Below are 23,234 nucleotides of genomic sequence, written 5' to 3'. Positions count from 1 at the left end.
TATAGACTATGGCTGGGAAAAAGTTATGCTTTTTGAGATGATCAAAATTCTATGAAGTACAGATTATAAATATAGTAAGTGGTAACATATCCAAAATCTCTCACTCTTTTTCTACCAAAGAACAGCTTGGTATCACATCATGTTACAAAATCAGGCTCTGAAAGTCCTCACCGGCAATTCAAATTGTGATTCAAAGACGAGAACGGCGTTATACCTCTCGGATTTCGCGGGTGAACTTCAGCATCAGGCGGGCAGGCCACCATTTCCTTCTGGCCCTTCACCGCATCACTGACCGTGACCGAGTCGAGGGGCAGAGGATTTTACACCTCATTACGGTTTTATAGTTACTTCAGAAGCCTACAGCTAAAGCTGAATGAGAATCATTTCAGTGCACTGCACAAGACAAAGTGCCTGCGCAGGAAGGTAGTTATGAAGAAGTGGGACCGCTCCAAAAAGCAAATGCTGCTCATCCCCGTGGTTCCTGAGACACCGGCACTATTAGGTAGTTATTCCGCGCTCACAAAGTTGTCACCCACAGGAGCGGCGGCTCCTGTCGCCCTGACCAGCCCAGCCCAGCCCAGCCCAGCCCAGCCCTGCCCTGCTCGCCGGTCCCCGGGTCGCCGCCGTGCCCATCCCTGGCAGTGCCCCGGCCGGGAGCCGCGGGAGCCGGTCAGCGGAGGCGTCCCACCGCGGCAGCTTTTCTTTCACCAGCTCCCTCATACCCGCCTCTGCTCGCCGCTCCCCGCGCCGGGACCCGCTGCACCGGGTCCCCGCGGGCTCCGGCCTCCCCCCGCCGCCTCCGCCGCTCCCGGGCGCGGCCCCCCAGCCCCGGCCCTGCCCCCGGGCGCCCCCGCCGAGCTCTGGGCGCAGGGGCGGCGGTGGCATCCGCCGCCGGGAGCGGGGCCGGGCTCGGCGCCGGGAGCAGCGGCGGCTCACGCAGCCGCAGGGAAGAGGAGCCGCCGGGAGCGGCGGCGGGACCGGCAACCGAGCACGGCGCGGAGGATCGGCACATCCCCGTTCCGCCGGGGGCGGCTCTGCCAACCCCCGCCGCCGCCTCCCCGCCTCCCTCCCTCCTCCCTTCCCTCCCCGCCCCTCCGTAGCGACATCCCCGCGAGTTTGCCTGGCTGTCCGTGCCCGTCGCTGGGCACCCGGCGCCGCATCTCCCCCTCCATCAACTCCTGGGAGCCGCCGGCGGAGGGCAGGGACCCGAAGTTGCGGCCAGCCCGGAAAGGGGAAAGTAGCGGCAGCGCAGAAGGGGCCGGAACCCAGCGCAGCCCAGCCCGGCCCAGCCGAGCGGGGCCCGCGCGGCGGCCGCCACCCGCAGCCCCCAGCCGGGGCTTGCCCCGCGCCCCGGGCCGCGCCGGTCGGGGCCGAGCCCCGCGGGAGCCGCCCGGGACCCGCCGCGGTAAGACGGGGTTGCGCTTGGGGGGCGCCGGGAGCGAAGGGCCGGCGGTGCCCGGTCGGGGCGGGGAGCGCGGGGCGCGCCCGCGGGTCCGCCCCGAAACTTGTGCAAGTTGTGCGGCCCCGGGGCGGGCGCGGAGGCGGCGGCAGCGGCGGCGGGGGGGCGCCCCCTGGTGGTCGCGGGCAGGGGCGCGGGCGGGCTCCGTGCGGGGCCCGCGGGGGCGGGGGCGGCCCGGGGGCGGCCACTGAGGGTCGGGCTGCCCGGGCTCCCTCCTGCCGCCGTCCTTTCGGCGGCACGGCCACTCGCGTGGTTTGCATACCCCTATAGTTCTTCATTTTGTTTTTAATCTGAGCTCTGTTGAATTTTGGTGGCGTGCGGTCGCATTTATTTTCTCGGGTAGCTCCTGGTAGCATAACGGCAAAAGATGCCCCGAGACCTCTTGTTCACGCAGGAAAAGGTGAATCCGAATTGCTCTTTTGCCAAGGATGAATTTTGTGGAACTTCGAAAATGCTCTTATTTATTAATTTGTTTATTAATTTCTGGAAAAGGAAAGGTGAATTAACTCATCTTTCTTAGAAAGGTAGCAGCACTTTGCTGGTCAAAGTACTTCAGATATGTTCTGACACCTGCACAGCTTCAGAGAACTTTTGTTTCTGTTTCCACAGAAAGAACCAACATGCCAAGTGGAAGGAAACCTGAAACTGCTCTTTTGACAAGAAAGTACTGGCTTTCTGCCTTTTCACATGTTTTCCTTTTGCATCATAATGGAAGGAGCAGGATTTTTTTGAATCATTGAGGCCAGATTTGGGCATCACTGGCTGAAGATAAGGTGAAAGAAGACTTGAAAATATGTCAGTACTCTGTGACTGTTAATTCAGATGCACTTTTCACAAACAGAGAAGAATAGTGGTCAAAAGCACTGCAGTTTCATCCAAAGGATCTAATGGAGGATCTATGTTGATTCTTTCTATGATTGTTTTCCTTCTTGCCCCTCCATGAATCCCAAAAGAGAAAGATGGAAAGAATGTGTATGGAAATTGAGATAAAGCGAAAACTGAAGACAGTAATTTCAGTTTTGGAGTCTGTTTTCCAAGTGCTGTAAATTCCCTATTTTATCAAATATAACACACTGTTTTGAATAAATTGCATCATTTTTTGATCAGTGGGGTTTTTGTCAATTCTAAAAGTGGAATCTGACCTGATTGAAAGCTTTTTAAAAAAGCAAGCCTATGACTCTGATTCCTTTTTTCAGGTGAAGTTTTTCAAGTTATCAAGAGATAGTGTTCCACTCTGTGCTGTGCAGTATTGACCTGTGTTTTATATTCATATCTTAGAGATTTTATTTTTAACCTAATTTTAGTGTTTATGTTGTGTTGTGTTTGAGAAAAGTGTGAACAGACAAGGCACCTGAGATTTAAGTTTTCAAGAGCCTTGACGTTTCAATGTTGTGTCTCAGATTGCAAGTAGTCTGAGCCTCTGTTATAATGCACAGTGTACACTAAATCTTTTCTCTTAAAAATATGCCTTAAGATATTAGAGTTTTTACTAACTGGATGAAATTTTGATATCTGGACATTGTGTTTTGTAAGGAAATGCATGTCTGGGGAAGAGGAGCTGCCTAATGGATCATGGCTCTGATGTTCGCGGGGCATACTTTATTTCTAGTGTTAATGATGTTTGATGTCTTCGCTTTTGAAGAATCTGTAAGCAATTACTCTGACTGGGTGACTTTCATAGAAAATGTAGATCAATATGAAAAACAGCAACTTGAAGGCCTTAGTGCTGAGCAGAAGCTGAAAAAAACAGTCCTTCATCCAAGCTTGTATTTCGACCCTCAAGATGTTCAAGCACTGAGGCAGAAGGCTCACACAAGCCATTTGCATCTCTTTAGAGTCATCAGAAGTGCCGTGATGGTTATGCTCTCCAACCCTTTATACTATCTACCTCCACCCAAGTACGCTGATTTTGCTGCGAAGTGGAATGAGATTTATGGTAACAATCTGCCACCTCTAGCATTTTATTGTTTGCTGTGCCCCGAAGATAAAGCTGCGTTTGATTTTGCCATAGAATATATGGATAGAATGGCTGGCTACAAAAACTGGTTGGTTGAGAATGCACCTGGAGATGAAGTGCCACTTGGTCACTCCCTAACAGGATTTGCCACTGCTTTTGACTTCTTGTATAATTCACTGGAAAATGAGAGAAGGCAAAAATATCTGGAGAAGATATGGTCTGTAAGCAAGGAAATGTATGAGTACTCCAAGGTTCGTTCCTGGGGAAAGCAGCTTCTCCATAATCACCAGGCAACCAATATGCTTGCTTTGCTTATTGGGGCTTTGGTTGCAGGAGTGGACAAAGGATCTCGGGCAAATATTTGGAAACACACTGTTGTTGATGTGATGGAGAAAACCATGTTTCTGCTCAATCATATTGTAGATGGGTCTCTAGATGAAGGAGTAGCTTATGGGAGTTACACAGCCAAGTCAGTAACCCAGTATGTTTTCCTGGCCCAGCGCCACTTTGGTATTAACAACTTGGAGAATAACTGGCTCAAAATGCACTTTTGGTTTTACTATGCCACCCTGTTACCAGGCTTTCAGAGGACTGTGGGCGTAGCGGATTCTAATTACAACTGGTTTTATGGTCCTGAGAGCCAACTGGTTTTCTTGGATAAGTTTATAATGAAGAATGGAGCCGGCAACTGGCTGGCACAACAGATTAGAAAACACAGACCCAAAGATGGGCCAATGGTGCCATCCACTGCACAGAGATGGAGCACATTACATACTGAATTTATATGGTATGCTGCTGAAATCACTCCTCAGCCTCCTCCTGACTATGGTACTGCTAAAATGCATGTATTTCCTAACTGGGGAGTTGTTACTTACGGGGCTGGATTGCCAAACAGTCAGACAAACACCTTTGTGTCCTTTAAGTCTGGAAAACTCGGTGGACGTGCTGTCTATGATATCGTTCACTTTCAACCCTATACCTGGATTGATGGGTGGAGAAGTTTCAATCCAGGACATGAACATCCTGATCAGAACTCTTTCACTTTTGCTCCCAATGGACAGGTGTTTGTATCTGAGGCTCTTTATGGACCTAAACTCAGCCACCTAAACAATGTCTTGGTCTTCGCTCCATCTCCTACTAGCCAGTGCAACCAACCTTGGGAAGGACAGCTTGGTGAATGTGCCCAGTGGCTAAAGTGGATTGGTGATGAGGTTGGAGACTCAACTGGAGAAATTATAACAGCCTCCCAGGCTGGAGACATGATGTTTGTGAGTGGTGAGGCAGTATCTGCTTACACATCAGCAATGAAACTGAAAAGCGTATATCGCGTTTTGCTGCTCTTAAATTCTCAGACACTGTTAGTAGTAGACCATATTGAGAAGGAGGAGGACTCTCCTGTTAATTCTGTCAGTGCCTTTTTTCATAATCTTGACATTGATTTTAAGTACGTACCCTATAAGTTTAAGAACAAGTACAATGGAGCTATGATGGATGTGTGGGATGCCCACTACAAGATGTTTTGGTTTGATCATCGTGGGAGTAGCCCTGTTGCTAGGATACAGGAAGCTGAACAAGCAGCTGAATTCAAAAAGCGATGGACCCAGTTTGTAAATGTTACCTTTCCAATGAAAAATACGCTTACAAGGATTGTTTACCTTTTCTATGGCCCGTATGTCAATGTTTCTGACTGTAGACTCATAGATAATGCAAAATCTGGATTTCAGATTTCACTCAGTGTCAACCACACTGAAAATACCATCTCTGTTGTGACGGAGTATCAGAATTTAAAGGCGAGGTTCGATTACTTGGGATTTGGTGGTTTTGCCAAAGTAATTCATGAAAATAAAGTGACCAAGTTTGGTGTCGGTACTGAATCTGTGAAAAAAGAGATAAAAAATAATAGAGTGGTTTTCCCATTTGGATTCAAAGTGAACATAATCGCAGGGTTAATTTTGGGTGTCAGTTTGGTCATATTGGCTTTTCAGTGGCGATTTTACATATCCTTTGGTAAAATGTTGCGTTGGATTCTGATACTGGTTGTCACACTGTGGCTTATTGAATTGGTGGATGTGTGGAGCATGTGTACTCAGCCCATCTGTGCAAAATGGAGCAGTGACATGGTAAGGCTAGAACACGATAAAGGCAATAAAGCCAAACAATTAGAAGGAAACCCCGTTGTTTTACCAGATGTTATCATTACTTCACTTCCCACTTCTGGTGCAGAAATTTTAAAACAGCTGTTTTTCAATACCAGTGACTTTTTATACATTAGAATACCTACACCCTATCTTGAAATTCCTGAGACTGAATTTGAAATTGATTCCTTTGTAGATCCATGTGAATGGAAGGTTTCTGATGTTCAGAGTGGTAATTTTCGTCTTATCCAAGGGTGGCTCCAGTCTCTAGTTCGAGATACAAAGTTGCATTTACAAAACATTCATTTGTATGAAGCTAGCAGAAGTAAAATTGCTCAGCATTCTGCATTAAGCAAGGACAAAAAGAAAAGATCCAGAAAGAGAGAATCCCTGTCAGAACAAAGAAGCAGGGCAAGAGGGAGTCAAGAAAAAGATGCTGAATATATCAGGGAACTGAGAAGACATCTCATCTATTATCCTAATGCACGACCTGTGCTTAGTTTAAGCAGTGGGAGCTGGACATTAAAGCTTCCCTTCTTTCGGGAAATCCTAGGACCATCAATGAAAGCTTTATATGTAGTGAGGGACCCACGGGCATGGGTCTATTCAATGTTGTACAAAAATAAGCCAAGCCTTTACTCCTTGAAAAATGTTCCACAACACTTGGCTGCGATGTTTAAAGGGGAGAATGGTAAAGAAAAATGTAGTTTAAATGAAGGCTATGCCTCCGAATATGAACCACTGAGAAAAGAATTTTCAAATTCTAATTCAAATCCTATTTCTGTGTTGTCCTATTTATGGCTAGCAAACACAGCAGCAGCAATGAGAATAAATGGGGACTTACTCCCAACAAATTATCAGCTGATCAAGTTTGAAGATATTGTGAACTTTCCTCAGAAGACGGCTGAAACAATTTTTGCCTTTCTTGGTATTCCTCTTCCTCCTGCTAGCTTAAACCAAATATTATTTGCCACCTCCACCAGTCTTTTCTATCTTCCTTATGAAGGGGAAATTTCACCAAGTAGCATTCATGCCTGGAAAAAAAACATGCCACGTGAAGAGATTAGACAAGTTGAGGATATCTGTTATTCGCTGATGGACCACTTAGGATACCCAAAGTTTATAGAATAAATGCTGCTGGTCAGCAGAAATTTGCACTAATGATCTCTGACTCCCAGTTTGTGGATAAATACTATAGAAGTTTGTTTATTCTTGTAAAATGTGTACAGTCTGCTACTTTCAGAGAGATTATTTTAAGAAAAAAGTAACTGTTCATGAAACTGTGGAGGATTTTTTGTTTGTTTTGTTTTGATTTGTTTTTCTTTAAAAAGAAATTGTACCTACTTTTGCTGCCTTTCAAAAAAAGCTGTGTGAACCTTTGCAGAACTACCATCTGGGGCCTCTATAGCTCAGGGGATTAGTAATAGAACAGAGAGCTTTTCACCTCCAGCTCACCAGTCTGGTTCCAGCCCAAGTGGTTAGTTCCTGAAAGTACTTATCATTTTATAATTGTATGATGGCTTATATGAAATTATTCTTGTTAAACTGGTCTTGTTCCCAGTGGTGATAATTGGCGCCCTTGGACAGGTTTACTGATGCATTCTGTCTGTGTCTCACTGGTCACTATAGTGGTGCAAAATAAACATAAGCTAAGATTTAAGGTTGTTCAGCATCCCTTCAGCAGGAAGAAACAGAACATTTGAGTAAATCTAGTTCCTTATTTACAGACTGAGCAGAGAGGCCTGGGATTGAAATTGATGTGGATATGAAATCTCATTGTAGGATATGGTTCCTTCAGCTCAGGGATGTGGTACTTAAACTGGGTTTTGAAGTTTGATGAAAGAGAAGACTTAATTCTCTATGCCTGATAATGTCGTACCCTTTGTGAGCCTGAAGTAAACTGTCTGGAGAAAAAGAAATGGGACAAAATCTAAGAAACTAGCAAGATTCCCCAAATGAGTAGTTAAATTTGGAGAAGATTTTGTGTAGTTTTGACCTGCCTCAACATAACCTAATTTTGAAGGTTATTAACATATTGGCTTCTTTCACTGCTTTTTCCTGTACTTCTTGTCTGAGAGGTTCTGCACGGATTTTCTCTTTTTGAGTGAGACTCTTCCATCCTTCTTTGTTGTAACACGTTTCTCTGGTGATTCTTGTGCGTAATTTCCCTGGGACCAGTGCAAATATTTGATGTCATTGGCCATGGCTTGTTGCTGTTTGCATAAAATGGCTGTCTGAGATTTAGAAGACCTCAGACAGGTCTGTGTTGCTGAGGGGTGTTTTACTTGTCTGTATAATGAATTTCTGAAGGACAGCCATTGCTAACCTCAGGTCTTCTTTCAGCAAGGGTAGAGATCTGAAAATCACCTGTCCCTAAGCCACCTCACATTTGAGTGATGTTTCCCTGCAGTAAACTATTTCCAAAGTTGTCTGATTTTTATAATGATTGGTGTTTCTTTAACATGATGCTGTACTATGATTTTGCTTTGGAAACAGATAGGCCTGATAGGATAGACATGTATTTGTCACAGCTTATTTTCTTCTTGAGTCGCACTCTTTTGTTTCGCATGTCCATTAAGAAAAAAATTTCCCATTTCCCAATTTAACTTGCTCAGTATTCCCTGGAAATGCATGCATATTGTAAATGTCTGCAGATCTGTAAATCAGATCACAAAGAGCCATCTATTTCCTTTACCGTTTGTTTTTCATTACAAATGGAATTGTCTTGAAATGTGCTTCGGTTTGTGGGAGCTGGAATCAGAGCTTTGGCTTATTGTATTGAAATATGCGTGTAAGTGCTGTTTATTTGGGTGGTAAACATTAGGCAATGTCAAAAGTGCAGTGAGTTTCTTCGTACAGATTACAGGTACCCTTGCTAATTTTTAGTGTATAGAAGTTCTTGTCTTTTCTTCTAATCTTGGTATTATGTCCCTGTCTTACTCCACTGTTTTGTCCCTCCCATATGTACATTTCACATCCTTTGGAGCACATTGGGATATTTCATTATGACCTAGATAAAAATAGCTCTTTCTCAGGCAGCCATTAATATGCGAAAAGAGGTCTCTACCATGATAAAGCTATTGATAATCTGTGGTCTCACTTACAATAACTTACCTGTCCTTTACTAGAGGTAGTTGTATTTTCCCCTTCAGACCTGTGTTTCACCCTTGGCTAGGTAGAGTGCCATGTTAAAAGAAATGTTAAACAGGTAAATATACATTGATATTTTAGTGAATCAAGTATCATTCTCTCAAACTGACTTCTCTCTGAAGCCATTTTTGATTGTATGTTAAAAAAAAAAGTACTGATGTCTGTTCAGTTTGTACTTGATGGAATAAATTTCAGCATTCGCCTTCTATTTCCACGATTTACACTCTAAACCAAAACAAATAAAAAGGCTTTGCTCTCTCAGATGTTTTAGGGCAATTGAAGGTAAGATTTGTGGGTATACAGAGTTATTCTCTTGTCACTAGAATCCAGAGGAAGAATGGTCACCACATAGACACAGACATTAACCTCCCCTTTCTCCATATAGTAGTGTTTAAGACTGTCAGTAAACTTTGAGAATTGTTTGACCTTTTTGAAAAGCATGCCTGTTTAGGTACATTGTATTGAAAAGTGTTCTGCTTATGAAAACTAGTCTAAGTACTTTATCTTAACTTTGCTTCCTTTTTCTACTTCTGTTAAATGTTGATACTTATTTGTACTATATTGTGGTTTGAATTGTCCAATTATGACACAGCTAAGATTTTGATGTATTTTTTTAAAAAGGCAGGCTTAATTTAAATGCTTATCTCTGAATCATATTTGGAAGCATAAGAAAAATAAACACCAAGGAAAATATGTCAGTTATTTACTTGATTTGTAACTAAGTGACATTGGCCCTGGGGAGACGCACATAGGTCTTGGCATTCAGAGTTCTATCAAATAGCTTAAATCTATAGTCTCTGAGCACATCTAAATGCCTCTATTGCTCCCAATAGGCTTTTTGCTAGAGCAACATCTGTGTAGATGAGCCTCAGTATCATGGTCAGATTTGTCCCTTTCACCCTCTTAACACACAATTGGCATGCAGTCCTCATCAAATTTATGTTTGAACAGTTAATTTGCCAGATCTGTAGTTTAATTTCTGTACAAGATCCTCAATTATGTAAAATATATAGCACAACTCATGATGTAATACCATTCTGATAGTGTTAAAATGGAACTTAAACAAAAATTTCTTTTCCAGTTCTATAAAGTTTTTGTTAACTGATTTGTAAAGCTGCAGTCATGGGTCAGAATTTTTTTTTATTTGTTTCACTTGCTGTTGAAAAAATGATATGACTACTAGCAGACTTCTGTCTATCCTATCAGTTATTTCCATTATTAGAGACACTATTTATTTGATGAACATAAACATACATTAACTGGAATATAATACTGCGTTTCCTAAAAACATTTGAAGTGTATAGTTCAAGATTAAGGATGAAAACGTGATCTCAATATTTCTATAAGTTAAAAAAGTTACCCCTTTTACAAGTGGCCCATATGCTGGGTTCCATGTGTTGTAATGTTTTGTAATTAGAAACTGTGATATTTCTTTAGGTGACTTAGTAATTTATCAAAATTATTTCTTTTTATTTACACAAATTTTCTTCAAGAGGATGAGTACTGGATCTTAACAGTTCTGTGATCAGAGTGATCAGAGCAACATAAGCTTTCATTCCTTTCTCTAGACTCCCCTTTAGCTTCGGTTCAGACTGAAACCTTTGTTTAAATTGCATAATGGATGGGCTGTCTTCCAAGTGAAGAGTCTGTCTGGAGACACAGTCTCAAATTCCATATTTCCATATTGTGGAATATTATTGATTCTGAATTATGAGTCAAAACTGTAATTTGAGAACTGCTCAGATTTGGAACATAAGTGGAATGATACCACGCTGATCTCAGTTAAAGTTGTGCTATCGATTTAAACAGGAACAAAATACTATCATCTACTGTCATCAAACTATTATCAACTAGTTAGCTTGAATATTCCAAAACAGAAGAAATTAAAGGAAGCAAATACCTCAAATGATCATGAAAGATTACCATTTTTGTTATTTGATGACAAAAGGAAATGTATTTTAATAATGTAAAAAAATAAAATTGCTCTATACTCTAATCAAAACTACCTGTAGGCTGTCTGATAAATTTATACGCTCACAAAAGGAGGTGTAGAAACAAAGAGATAATCAAAATAATCTAAAAAGTACAATTTTCAAATGTCAGAACTTTGATTTTCTTCAGTTAAGAGAAATTTTCTGATATGTGATCAACACTATTCTCATAAAGGATGTGGATGGGTAATCTCATGCTGTCTCTCTTAATAATGGGAAAATGCTATTTCATGTTGCTGAAATGATACTGTTTTAAATTAAAGTATACATCTTTTGGGCTGACAATATACTGAGAGTTATATGTGATGAAGGAAAACAAGGACAGTCTGATTTCATTCACAGTTGTCTATAACAGAATAATTTCTGAAAGGCTCTAAATTTATGCTGGTATAAATTCAACACTTTGTTTACTGCCTTTACTTAGAAAGATATTGTGGAGTTTATGAACATGACCTGAAATAATCTATTTCACATTAGGTAATTTAACTTTCATACCTAAATAAGGAGTTTTGTCACCCTAGAATCAATGGAAAGCAAATGCTGCCTTCAAAGGTAAATCAGATATTGCTTCCCTCTTTTTAAATACTCAAAAGCCAAGAGTGATGGAACTCTTATTTTAGATACCCACTGACAGATTTCAAATGAGGTAGGGTGAATCTAGATTTATATGTGTATGGTCTTACATGTAAGTAGTTTCTGTGTCTGAGCAGTTCCAGTGCATACACTGTCCAAACAAAATTTTGTGAAACATCCTGCATAAAATAAAGCTGTTGTTAGTAAAATAATACATTTGTGTTATTCTTTTTTTTTTTTTCCCCAAAATTATTTCACCACTTAGGATATCACAAAACTTTGTGATATGGTCAAGTGTATGTATTTAAAATTAAAAAATACATCTGTTTTTGTTTGTTTTGAATATGGAAACCACTGTAACTTTTGAGAAAGTATTGATAGCAAGACCTGATTTGTCTGCCCTTGGATCCACAGTAAGTACATTTGGTGTTAAGTGAAAGACCACAAAATAGCTATATTCCTAGAACAGAAAGGGTGATTTCCCATTCAGTTCTTGGGACAGCTGGTTCAATCCATAATTTTGAAGTCTCTTAGTCTATAAACACGTAGCTATATGCAAACTGTGTATTTAGAATAGTGCCTCTTCTAGTTCCGGAACTACACCCTGGAATTTTTTTCAGAGACTCATAGTTGGCCTAGAGAATATTCTTAAATTTAAGTGTAGGTAAGCAAGTTGCAGTGACCACGGATGTTCTCTAGTGTGTTTAATTTATTTTTTTTTAAGACTCATAATCAAGATGTCTGGAATAACTGAAGCCCTCTGCATCTCTTTTGCTGAATGTTTGCTGGCACAGGTAGCATCTATCAGATCCAGAGGCACAGGTAGTTCAGCATCCTTATTGCTGCAAAGATCTATAACCAACTGCAGGTGCATCTCAGTTGCGTCTAGTGTTCTGCAGCAGAGTTTTGCAGGTTTAACTGATTTTTTTTTTATTATTTAATTTAGAAGAATATGCTTGGGATATACCTTAAACATAGCAAGAATAAGACCTGATTTTATCTCTCCTGTGAACTACAGCATGTTGTAAAGCAAAAGTTTGCATGTTTTTAAGTCTTTTTTATGTGATATTTAATTATGAAATAGATTTAATGTTGAGTTTTGTTTTTTTGGGATTTGGTGGTTTTTTTCTCGTTTGGTTTTGGGGTTTTTTGTTTGGTTGTTGTGTGTGATTTTGGTTTTCTTTTTCTGGAGAGTGTTAGCCCTGTGTTACCCCTGTTAGTGACTGCTGAATGATTGTGCAGCATGTGCTTTTGCTTTTTAGGTCATCCTAGGTCACTGTACTCTCACAGGTAAATTTTTTTTGGCCTTCTGATTCTTGAACCCAACTTTGGCTTTTGAGAAAGTTGCATGGAAAATACCCATTATGATAGGAACAACAAGGTGTGTTGTAAAAAAATGCTGCTATCTATTGCAAATTCTTTGACGCTATTTGTCTCCAGCTGTTTTCTGAAAGGTTGTTCACAGGGAATAAATGCTATGTACAAAACTGAGAGGAAACTAATACCAAGAGCATGATAAAAGGTGGACTGTCAGAGATAATTAATGCATACCTGTATCTGTGAAATCCAGTATTATTTTCCTTCTCAATTACTTTTCTAAGAGAGCAATTGCTTACATTTTCGTTGGACTTTTTTTAAAACCTTTTTGTGTTTTCTTCCTACAGCTTGCCTGGAAATAGACTTTTTTCCCATGTTTTCTGAATCTTAGTTTGAAATGTTAATTTTGTTACTTTTTGAACCTTCTTCTGTATTTTAGGATCTTCGAGTCTGTTCTCTTCATAAATTACATCCTACAGCTGCCACTTGATTTCAAGGAACATAATCTCAGGGGTGGTGAGGACTAGGATAGGTACACAGAAATGAACTGAGAAACGGGAGAAACAAAACATTCAGCTGCTCAGGAGAACAGACTTTAAAATGTGTGTTAGAATATTTAGGTCTTAATGAGCTGACATGTTATGCACTGTGAATACCTGAATAATAGACTTTATTATTCACTTTAACAGATCAGCTGAACATTGTTTCAAAATACCAAATGAGTACTGATGGAACAAGAAGTTAAAAGGAAGTTTTCTTTGTATTTATTTTGATTTTTTTCCTTCAAAGCGGTATTATTCTTTTGTATTCCCAAGATGTGTTAATTTGTAACAGGATAACTATTAACCAATGTAGCTCTATAACACAATTGTTGGCACCAAAGGATGCTTTTCAATTATAAGATGCAGCTTTGCCTGCTGAGTATAGATTCAATATTGATGATTTCTCAACTGCCAGCATCCTTTGGTGACATTTGAAAGAAAGGTTTACTTCTGCAGTAATAAATTTTTCATGTTAAAGAATGAACTGCATTGTTGCTGAGCAAAATAGAGGTGATATGAAAACTTGTGTATTATAGACATAATGCTATCAGTCATACTTTTAAAAGTATGAGTGTAGCCCTCATCTATTCCTCAACCTAATTACTAACCTTTATAACACTCTTTAATAGCAGGCTAGGCTAAGATGAATTTTCTTCTATTTCCTGAAAGAAAAGAACAAGCCTACGTGAAAATACCCTGGCTTTGTTGATATACTAGGAATTTTTTAAGTTGCTGTTATGTGAATGTATGTCTGTACCTCTAAATCCCTCCAGGGTACATTTGCAAATAATACATAATGAATGTTCCTGTTGATTTCAGTGAGTAGGAATTTACTTATTTGTATTCCATCTTTCTCTGATAATAGCCACGCCTTAATACCCTTAATACATGAACTGATTAGTAAAGAGCCAGGCTGGACAATATACAAAGGTTTCTGGTTTTCATTGTTCACAGTTTGTTGGAAGTGTTTGCCAGCAATCTGCTTCATCTGCATTTAGCTCAGTTTGCTCTGCATAGCAACAGACTCATAACACCCTTTGAAGAATCTCCCTTGAGAAGTTTAGAAGTTAAAGGTACAGTTTTAAACAGCTAATGTATATATCATTACTTTACTGCCTCTTAAATTAATATAGGTGAAATTTTCTTTTTGATTTAAAGGTACAGGCAAAATGAAAAGAAAAAAAAATTACATTTCCTTGAAAGTTAAATGTAAATATATCGTTTATAAAAAAAAGATGGTTAGATTTTATTGAAGTTTAGAAAAAATCTATAGGGTCAGGTTAGAAAAACTGCTATTAAGTGTGTTGTTAAGTTATTACTACTTTTGCTCTATAATGTATCCTGCAAAACAATTGCTTTTGTTGGATTTCTGAAACAGAATCAGCTAGATACACAAACAGTTTTTAACTGAAAGCAGATGCAATAACCTCATGAAAAGGTGATTTTAACCACATTTAGATGCCTTGCAGTTACTTTTGTGCTCAGTGACTTTTATTTTGTATTTTCAGTGAACACTTAGTAACTCCATTTTAATTTATTTTTTTGTTACTATTAGAGATGTATTATTTATAGTGGGAGAAATTGTCCATAACTTTTAAGATCTCATAGTCTAAGTGGTAAATTTCCATTAGCATCTATATTTTAGTGACTAAAATTCAGTAACTTATATAGGGTTTATAGAGGATTCTATGGGTGTAATGGAAGTTGAATTTAAATAGCTCAAATCTCAGTCTGCTTCCATGAATCACTTGCAATTTATCCTTAAACATAATCATTTGCAGTATAGTCATAGAATCATTTAGGTTGAAAAAGACCCTTAAAATCATCAAGGCCAACCCAGCACTGCCAAGTCCACCATTAAACCATGTCCCCAAGTGCCATGCTCTCACATTTTTTAAATACCTCCACGAATTGTGACTCAAGCACTTCCCTGGGCAGGCTGCTCCAATGCTTGACAATCGCTTTGGTGAAGAAATTTTTGCTAATATCCTTACCTGACACAACTTGAGGCCATTTCCTCTTGTTCTATCATTTGTTATTTGGGAGAAGTGACTAACCCCCACCTCGCTACAACCTCCATTCACGTAGTTATAGAGTATGATAAAATTCCCCCTCGACCTTTTTTTCTTCAAACTAAACAACCCCAGCTCCCTCAGCTGCTCCTCCTCAGACTTGTGCTCCAGGCCCTTCACCAGCTTCATTGCCCTTCTTTGGATACACTCCAACACCTCAATGTTTTTCTTGTAGTGAGGGACTTCTTGGCCTTTTGTCTAAAATCAGGTATAGTCTAGTGTAGTATAAATGTTGTGCATGCATATCACCCAGTTCCTAAAATTCTGCTAATTTTGGGAAAGAGTCAAAATGCTGGAAATCAAGCAATGTCAATAGTGTTGAACTAAGTCGTACACAGAAAATATATGCAGTGAAGTGCACAGAGATTTGAAGGTGATGAAGACTCTCAGCAAATACAATAATTTTTTTTGAATTTAGAACTTAAAACAGGCTCTGATATAGGAAGCTTGCTGGGAAATGTTTAGGTTGTGGCTTGCTTTCCTTGCAAATCAAGAACTTCTGTTTTTTTCTTAGTGTGGCATTTTAGCTGAAAGTTTTCTGAGATTGATCATCCTATGTTCCTCTTTTTGATTTTGTAGTTTCGCTATAAGACTTCTATTTGTCTGTTTTAGAAAGATATACTTGTTTATCAAGAGTAAATTTGATGAACTGTTTCATTATATTTTCTTTCTGTTGCTTTAAAAATAGAAATCATACTTGCAGACCTTTTATGTAGGAATCCATCGGAATTTCTTAAAGTCACAAATTAGAGAAAGTAGTCAGAATATAACTGTGGTTGCAAACTCCAAAAGACACTTCAGAATGTCATCTTATACCAAAAAAAAGAATTTAACCTTATTTTCTCTGATGCAGCTTTATTGCTATAGTTGTATACACTTTTTTTATTTAAAATAAGAAAAAAAATACCCTCATCCAAAAAAAATACATATACTTCCGAGTTGTAATCATTATTATTGTGAATAGCTCCTAGCTGGAATTCTGTGGTAAACCAAATCTGCAGTATCTTTTGCACCCTTCATGAATTCAACTGTGACAAAATTGCCAGCAGCTTAATAGGTTTCTTGCTCTGAGGCAAATCTGTTCATAGCACTGAAAATACTGGCAAACACATAAAGGAAAATTAATTTAACCATATTTTATCATATTTTATTTTTGTAGATCTTATCTACAAGTGAAGTTTGAATATTCTGCTTTTATTTTGATATAAAAATTCACTCATCTAAGTAAGTTCACCTGTAAATTTTGTTAGCTGTACCTCTCCAAAATTTGGAGAGAGACAAAATTTACTGAAAGAAGAAAAGACTAGCCCTATTAGAAATCTAAGTTTGTTTAATTGACTAGAGAGTGTTGAATTTAAATAAGCAAATGTTAAACTATATTAAATGTTTTTAGCAAATGACATGTACTGGTTACATGTCTTTTGACTTTGAGTTACAAGTGTACTTCTCCAAAGAGAAATCCTCAGTGATACCTCAAATCTATGTCATTGTAATTCTGTTGAATAGAAACATTTCCTGGGTGATGGACGTTCTAGAGATCCTGCAGAGAGTGCTAATGTATTTTAAATTAGCACATTGTATTAAACATTACCTCTGGACTCAAGAGCACTCCTTATGTTCTGCACTCAGTACCCACAGAGACTATATGTTACAACAATGGACCATTCAATTCTTACTGCAAAAGTATTGTAAAAGTGGCCTAAGATCTTTACCCAGGAGATTAGTATATCAAAAATAGTTGGGTTTCATATCAGAATGAGAACTCTGACTCTTGAACTATGAATACCAAGGCACAACATCGCTTCTCATCCTGCTGTTATGTGATCATCTTTTTAGGACAAAATGATAGGATGTTCTTTGATGTCCTGATACCAACACAAAAGCTATGTCAAGAAGAAAAAATAGTTTTAATCAATATGTAGCAATATCTCTTGCCTGAATGTATATAGAATCACATTTTTTGGGGGTATGTTAGAAACACAATATTTTGGCTCATCAAGCTATAAGTGTATGACACAGCAGAACTCAGGAGCAGACAAGTAAATTGACAGAACTGACTTCTGCACAGCTTCTGGTGCTCGTTCAGATTGATAGCTGTGGCTGGAGTCAGCACAAAGGCTAGACACTGATTCCGATACTGATCAAAACAAATGCTGTTATGTGACCTCATTCATGTGTCTTAAGGAGGCTGGAGGCTCCCTCCCTTAATTTCTTAGGTTGGTGAAAGATACCATTGTAGATCCTTAATATTTTAGTTCTGAACCAGTGAAATATGCCAATGCAAGGCATAGTATGTACAAGGCCAGGTTCAAGGAATTGGGCTGATAGTGGGGATGAGAGGAGGGAAGCATGTAGTGTGAATGAAAAGGCAATGGCAGCTTGAGATGAACAACAGGGAGAAAAAGGGGTAAGATCAGAATACTTTGTAGAGTTCTGGACAATCTAGACATCTGCAAGGATGCAAAAGTTTGGCATGTTAACAATCGTCTACTGTAATGTTTGTAATGATAGTAGTTGTTAGCTCTTGTGCAATGTGGCTATCATTTCAGGTTTCTGCAAAGGAGAATAGCACAATTGGTTCTGTAAAGAAGCTTCATTTAATTTTATAATTAAGCACTTTTTACAAAAGTGAAAATTACTGGCATCATATGTGGTTTGTTTAATGACAAATTAGATCTCAGAATGTAACATCTGGAGGGTTAGCTTTGGTTTTAATTAATTTTTTTAAATCACAGATTTACATTAGGAATGGACACATAAAATATGTATGTCTGTGAACTACTAAAAACAAAATGTTAAGAGTGAGGGATATGAGAGCTTTCTATTTCCAAGCATTTCAAATGAAATACTTTAAAACTGGGATGTCATTTGCAAAATCTCTAGGTCTCCTGCTTCAGTGTTATGAAACTAGTTTGTAGAAAAATAATTTTATGTAACAAAATCCTAATACTCATCACCTGTATTCTTTGTTTTCAATTTTTTCACGTGTCTTCTATGCATTGGGGGTTTTATTTATTTTCTGTGAATAAACGGTGAACAGCCATATATGTGTATCCTCAAAATCCAGTCGCTTTACCACTGTAAATTGGCATAGTACCACTGAAGATAATGACACTGAGCAGGGCTGCAACAGCTGAGGTTAGATAGCCTTTTTTCTGCAGGAGAAATGTAAGTGTGGGGCAGAGACTTCATCTTGATGACAGGGTGGCATAAGATTTGGGAGGTGAGCCAGAAGACAGCTACTGTAAAACTCATCCTGTGCAATGCATTACGTTCCCCCCATATGCCCCTCCTCCTTTCCTTCTGCTGTTGAAGAAGGAGCTCTGTCCACAGCCTGATTACAACCGGGAAAAGAGATCTCTTTAAAGATTTAACCTCTTCTGTTTTCTGTGTGTTGGCTTCTGTTCATTTAGATAAATAAATAAAAGCCCCCATTATTGTTGTGTAATCAGCCTGCAATCAAAAACACAAAGGGAAAATACTGACTGGCACTTGAACTACATTACTACTTTGTTCTCTTACAAGGCAGTATGGCAGTCTCTGCTCTGATATTAAATAAAGAAAGATATTGAATCTTTATCTAAAAGCTGTGCAAGAACTAGCTGGGCACTATTTCTGTGCTTTGGGCACCTGAATAGTGAAAAACCTATTGATAGCAAAATAGATCACAGAGGTTTAAAAGATTGAAAGACAGGCCAAGCCGTTGCTAAGCTTTAGATTTACAGCTCTCTTTGAAGACCTGACTGAAATCATAATGATAAAGGATTTTTGCTTAGCATACCTGCTACGGATTTGTGAGAAATCACATATTTTGGACTGTGTCCATACCTGTGTGCTGAACTTCTGGCAGCGTATTCCTGGGGCTGGTTTCTTTTCAGGGTACTTTTATATGAGCTCTGAATCTACATGTCCAGACTTATCTCATGGCTACATCCTGCACCCAAATCCTGGAACTCAGTACATGTCCCAGATCTGATAATGTAGTCACATTCTGAAGAGACTTGCCAACAGTGGAGTTATTTTTTTTTGCAGAGCACAATAACAAAGGATGATGCCTGCTCTGCTTTCAAATGGTGAAATCAAGAAGCCCCAGTGGTTTCAATTCAGTTTCATTTAAAAATAATATCCTTGAATTTGAAACCTACACAAGTGAAATTGAAATAAAGGTTTAAATCAGAATCATCAAAGTTGATTGTCACCCAATTTGTTAGAAAGTAAAGGTAAAGTAGTTTGACAAGGCAGTAGGAGTTTGTTTTTTTCCTAATTGTTTCATTTCCTTCTTTCTTTTAAAGTGCATGGCACTCCTTGGCTGCCTTTTCTGCTGCATGAGTGCACAGTGCTGCTTGTGTTTTGGTACAGGCCATCTGAACAGAAGATCTAGTTAAGATCAACAAGATTAGAACTTATTTAGAAAATATTATATGAAGACCAGCCAACTAAGGCAAATAGACAAAAATAATGTGAATAAAAATCCCTGAACTTAATTTGAAATGATCTTTCAAGCAAGATAAAAGAAGAAATTAATTAGCCTAACCTTCAGGTGGAACTGCAAAGGATATACTTGCATAAAACTGCATGTGAGGGCTTAGATGTTTTCCAGTGGCATCCTTTCTATCCTTTCTATCTCTTGAATTTGTAGCCATGTCAGCTGTAATGCTACATTGGTCTTCTGTTGCAGGCTTTCTTTATGATAGTCACCTTATAAAGAGGATTCTGAGTTGAATTGTCCAAAGTGAGGTTTCCTTATTCTTGGCAAGTTTTCTGCAGCAGATGTTAGAGAAATCACAATGCAACAGAATTACAGGTGTTTTGCTGTTCTGCCCAAATTTCATATTGGCTTTTTAGAACCCAGTCCTCAGAGACTCAGTGAATAAGTGGTTTTTAAAATCAGTAGAGTTTTTCTTTGGCTCTTAAAGTTAATGTATGTCTGTTTTAATGTGTATGAGCCAGCTTATAGTTCTCTTGCCTCCAGTCTTTTCTAGCTAACATTAGGCCACCAGCAAGAGGAGTGGGTATGAGAAGATTACTTTTGAGATCCCTACAGTTATAAATTCAATCCCATTTGATAAAAAGAGAAGATATTACAGGTCTGAGGGACATGGATCTTAGCCCACTTTTTCCTCAAGCATATACTATAACATAGATGAATTAGGGTTGGACATTTTGGAGTCCCATAGCTACCACATTTCTACTAGCATTTATCCTCCAAACTAATAGCTTGAAGAAGGAGAAAAAAAAAAGGGAAAAAAAAAGAGGAGTTAAGGAGAAATGCCTGATTGTCTGTCAGTGACTTGTCATTCAGAATGAAATTATCCCATTAGGACATGAGCTAGGAAAAAATAAGATTTCAAGTATTGTGAAGATATTAATTTGTTTAAGCACCTAATGTAACTCAGTGCAGACAAAATAACTTTTCCACTGAATACAAAGGAAGGAAGAGTGAGTTTAGGATTATAAGAAGATAAAAAAGGCTGTACTTGGTTGGAGCAAAGGACTATTCAATTCAGTGTGGTGTTTCCAGCAGCTGCCATATGTGAACACTTAGGGAAGAGTACAAACAAGGTAAAAGTAGGGTTCTTCCTCTGATCGCTTTCCCTGCCTCAGGACTGAGCTAGATGCATGTAGCAAATCTAAATAGATTTCTTTTCCATTAGGTTTTTCAGTCTTCCCTAGAGTCCATGTAAAATTTAGAATCCACTATGTCCTCTGGCAAAGAGTCCAACGAGGCAATTATTCCTTATTTTAAGTGCCATCTTTTAGCATTTCTTTTCAGTCTGGCACCTGTCATCTCTCTTCTAATCTGAAAAGTCCTTGTTTACTTAGTCATTCTATGCTTAAAAGCATACCACTCCTGTAATCATCTTCTCTTCTCTGATATTTTGTTATTATCTTTACTAGGAGGACAAGACCTGTTCACAGTGTTGAAGATGGGGGCAAACACAGATAATAACTTATGAGTCAAATTTGGTTGTCTAATCATATTTTAAAGATACTTGCCTTTTTCTGCAACTGTAACTAGTTCTGCTTTGTAGTCTGATTCTCCAAGAGAGATTTTGAAGTTTGCATTTGAAGCACAGAAGTATTATAAATAAATTACAACCATATTAACTGAGTGCTTACAAGTCATAGCAAAAAACTTCAGACACTGCTCTACAAAGCAAAGCCTCTGTTTACAAAGAACAGTGTCCAAATAAACACTTCAATCAAATTTAGGCATCATCAAGTTTATTTTTTTCTTAGAATCAAAACTTGCTACTAGTTTTCAACTTTGTCACAGATAATAGATGAATTTTCAGGACAAAATAGGGAATGAGTAGCTAATAAGCCTATAAAAATACTGACAGAGCAGCAGCAACCTCTCTGTTCTGACCATTGATGCAACTTGGGCTTCAAAATCAGATGTATACTTCTGAAATTTTTACCCAGCTTGTTAAGCTACACGAGATGTTGCTCATTACGTCAGGAAGTAGAATCATCCCTGAATTTTGCATGGCACTGCACAGAGAAAACAGACAAAAAAGAGTACAGGAACATCTAATTAACTCTTTAAATATTCAAGAGCTCTTACCTTGCTTCAGGAAAATAAGAAATGTGTTATACTGCAAAGATTTGCAAACCCTGTCTGTGTTTATCTCTTTATAGAAAAGTTACAAGTATATAGGTGATATATGGGTAAAATATACTAGATGCTTATATACCTTGTCTATGGAAAAATGTCTTTATCTGAATATGCTTTGAGAAGGAACATCTTCTGCTTAGAATGTAGTGATAGAATTGTTATCCTGTGTGATCATCTGGTGTAATCTTCATATATCAAAAAGAAAAGAAATCAGTCTAGTTTCTGAACACATAACTGTATGTCTGTCAATAGGAAGGAGGAGATTATACAAAATAGAGGATATGCTCTCTAAAAATTGCTTTGTCACTAGGTGGACTTTGGTGGAAACCTGACAAGATTCACTTTTTAGAGTTACCTAAGTACAACTTCTCTCAGTTTGGCTTAGAGGTTTAAGTCCTATTTCCAAAGGAAGTGGTTCAATGGATGCAGTTCATTCTGTTAAATAATTATATTAGACATCTAGTCCACATTCCCTGGATGTGTACAGACTAGTCACATGTACTCTTTGCGTGTTATAAGAGAATTATGGTAAGGAGGAGGATCCAGAAATCTCTGACCTGTATGATGCTATGAAAGACAGATCCTTGAGTAATCTGAGTTATGGCATTGACTTGAAGTTTTTGGCCCTCTGATATATAGCTTGCCAGGCATCACAAAATGAGACTCTGGTTTTTCTTTGCATAAAACTCCTGTATCCCAAACAAATTAAACGCTCTAGAGCACAAGAAGAATACACGGTTGCCAAATTTATAAATCATCTGGGTGATTACAGCAGTCTATATGTATTTGATGACCTTCAGCCTTCAATGAAGATACTGAATTCAAAAAAGCCATAGGATCCATCTGTGAGATGGCTATAAAAATGGTGTAGTGGCTAGGGTCATGCTCTGACTGATAGTCACATAACCATTCTCACCCCATCTGAGTTGTTAATATAGCAAACATTCACATCGCATTTACTCTTGCTGTACCAATGGTTTTGACCACAGTGACAAATCACATCTGCTGCTTAACTGCATGTGTGAAAATATAGCTGAGTTCCTGCTCAACAGGGAATGATAGACTGTTTCAAGTCTCTACACATCATTTTTCAGATTGCAGTCAGTGATAAAGAGAACCCTAACATCTTCAATGTAAGGAACAAAGCAGCAAGGAACTTACTGATTATAGAAGACAGAGCTTCTTGGCTGCTGTCAAGAGGATTTGGGAAGCCTTCAGTCAGGGTTAAGGGGAAATACTGAAAGAGCCAGAAGCAAATATGGGATTGGAAGAAACAGAAGAGCTATGAAAGGGTATTACTTGAGTAGCATTCTCTTGGCAAACTCTGTAAGTGTGAGTCTGCTTTGTGTCTGACACTGGACAACTTTTCCCCCCGTTCAAGCTGAGAGCTAAAGATGCCAGATTTCTACTATGCAATTA

At 38.9% G+C, this 23,234-nt stretch overlaps 1 protein-coding gene across 6 annotated transcripts; it reads left to right on the top strand.

Annotated features, from left to right (window-relative positions):
• The first annotated feature begins 372 nt into the window (after positions 1-372).
• DSEL (dermatan sulfate epimerase like) lies at positions 373-20,752 on the top strand. Of its 6 annotated transcripts, none has more exons than XM_032687954.1 (2): positions 373-423; positions 2,069-11,477. In XM_032687954.1, the coding sequence occupies exon 2, from the start codon at positions 3,032-3,034 to the stop codon at positions 6,680-6,682; it is 3,651 nt and encodes a 1,216-aa protein (XP_032543845.1). In that variant the 5' UTR covers positions 373-423; positions 2,069-3,031; the 3' UTR covers positions 6,683-11,477. The 6 variants fall into 6 exon arrangements, 5 of the variants coding, with proteins under 5 accessions (XP_032543845.1, XP_032543835.1, XP_032543866.1 ...); XM_032687944.1 differs by lacking the exon at positions 373-423 and adding an exon at positions 1,358-1,405; XM_032687975.1 differs by lacking the exon at positions 373-423 and adding an exon at positions 1,390-1,405 and having other exon boundaries at positions 2,073-11,477.
• Positions 20,753-23,234: the final 2,482 nt, after the last annotated feature.

The sequence above is a fragment of the Chiroxiphia lanceolata genome, chromosome 1 (assembly GCF_009829145.1).
Source record: "Chiroxiphia lanceolata isolate bChiLan1 chromosome 1, bChiLan1.pri, whole genome shotgun sequence".
Taxonomy (NCBI): domain Eukaryota; kingdom Metazoa; phylum Chordata; class Aves; order Passeriformes; family Pipridae; genus Chiroxiphia; species Chiroxiphia lanceolata.
The sequence above is the reverse complement of the archived record's forward strand: the minus strand, read 5'-3'. Positions and strand labels throughout refer to the sequence as shown.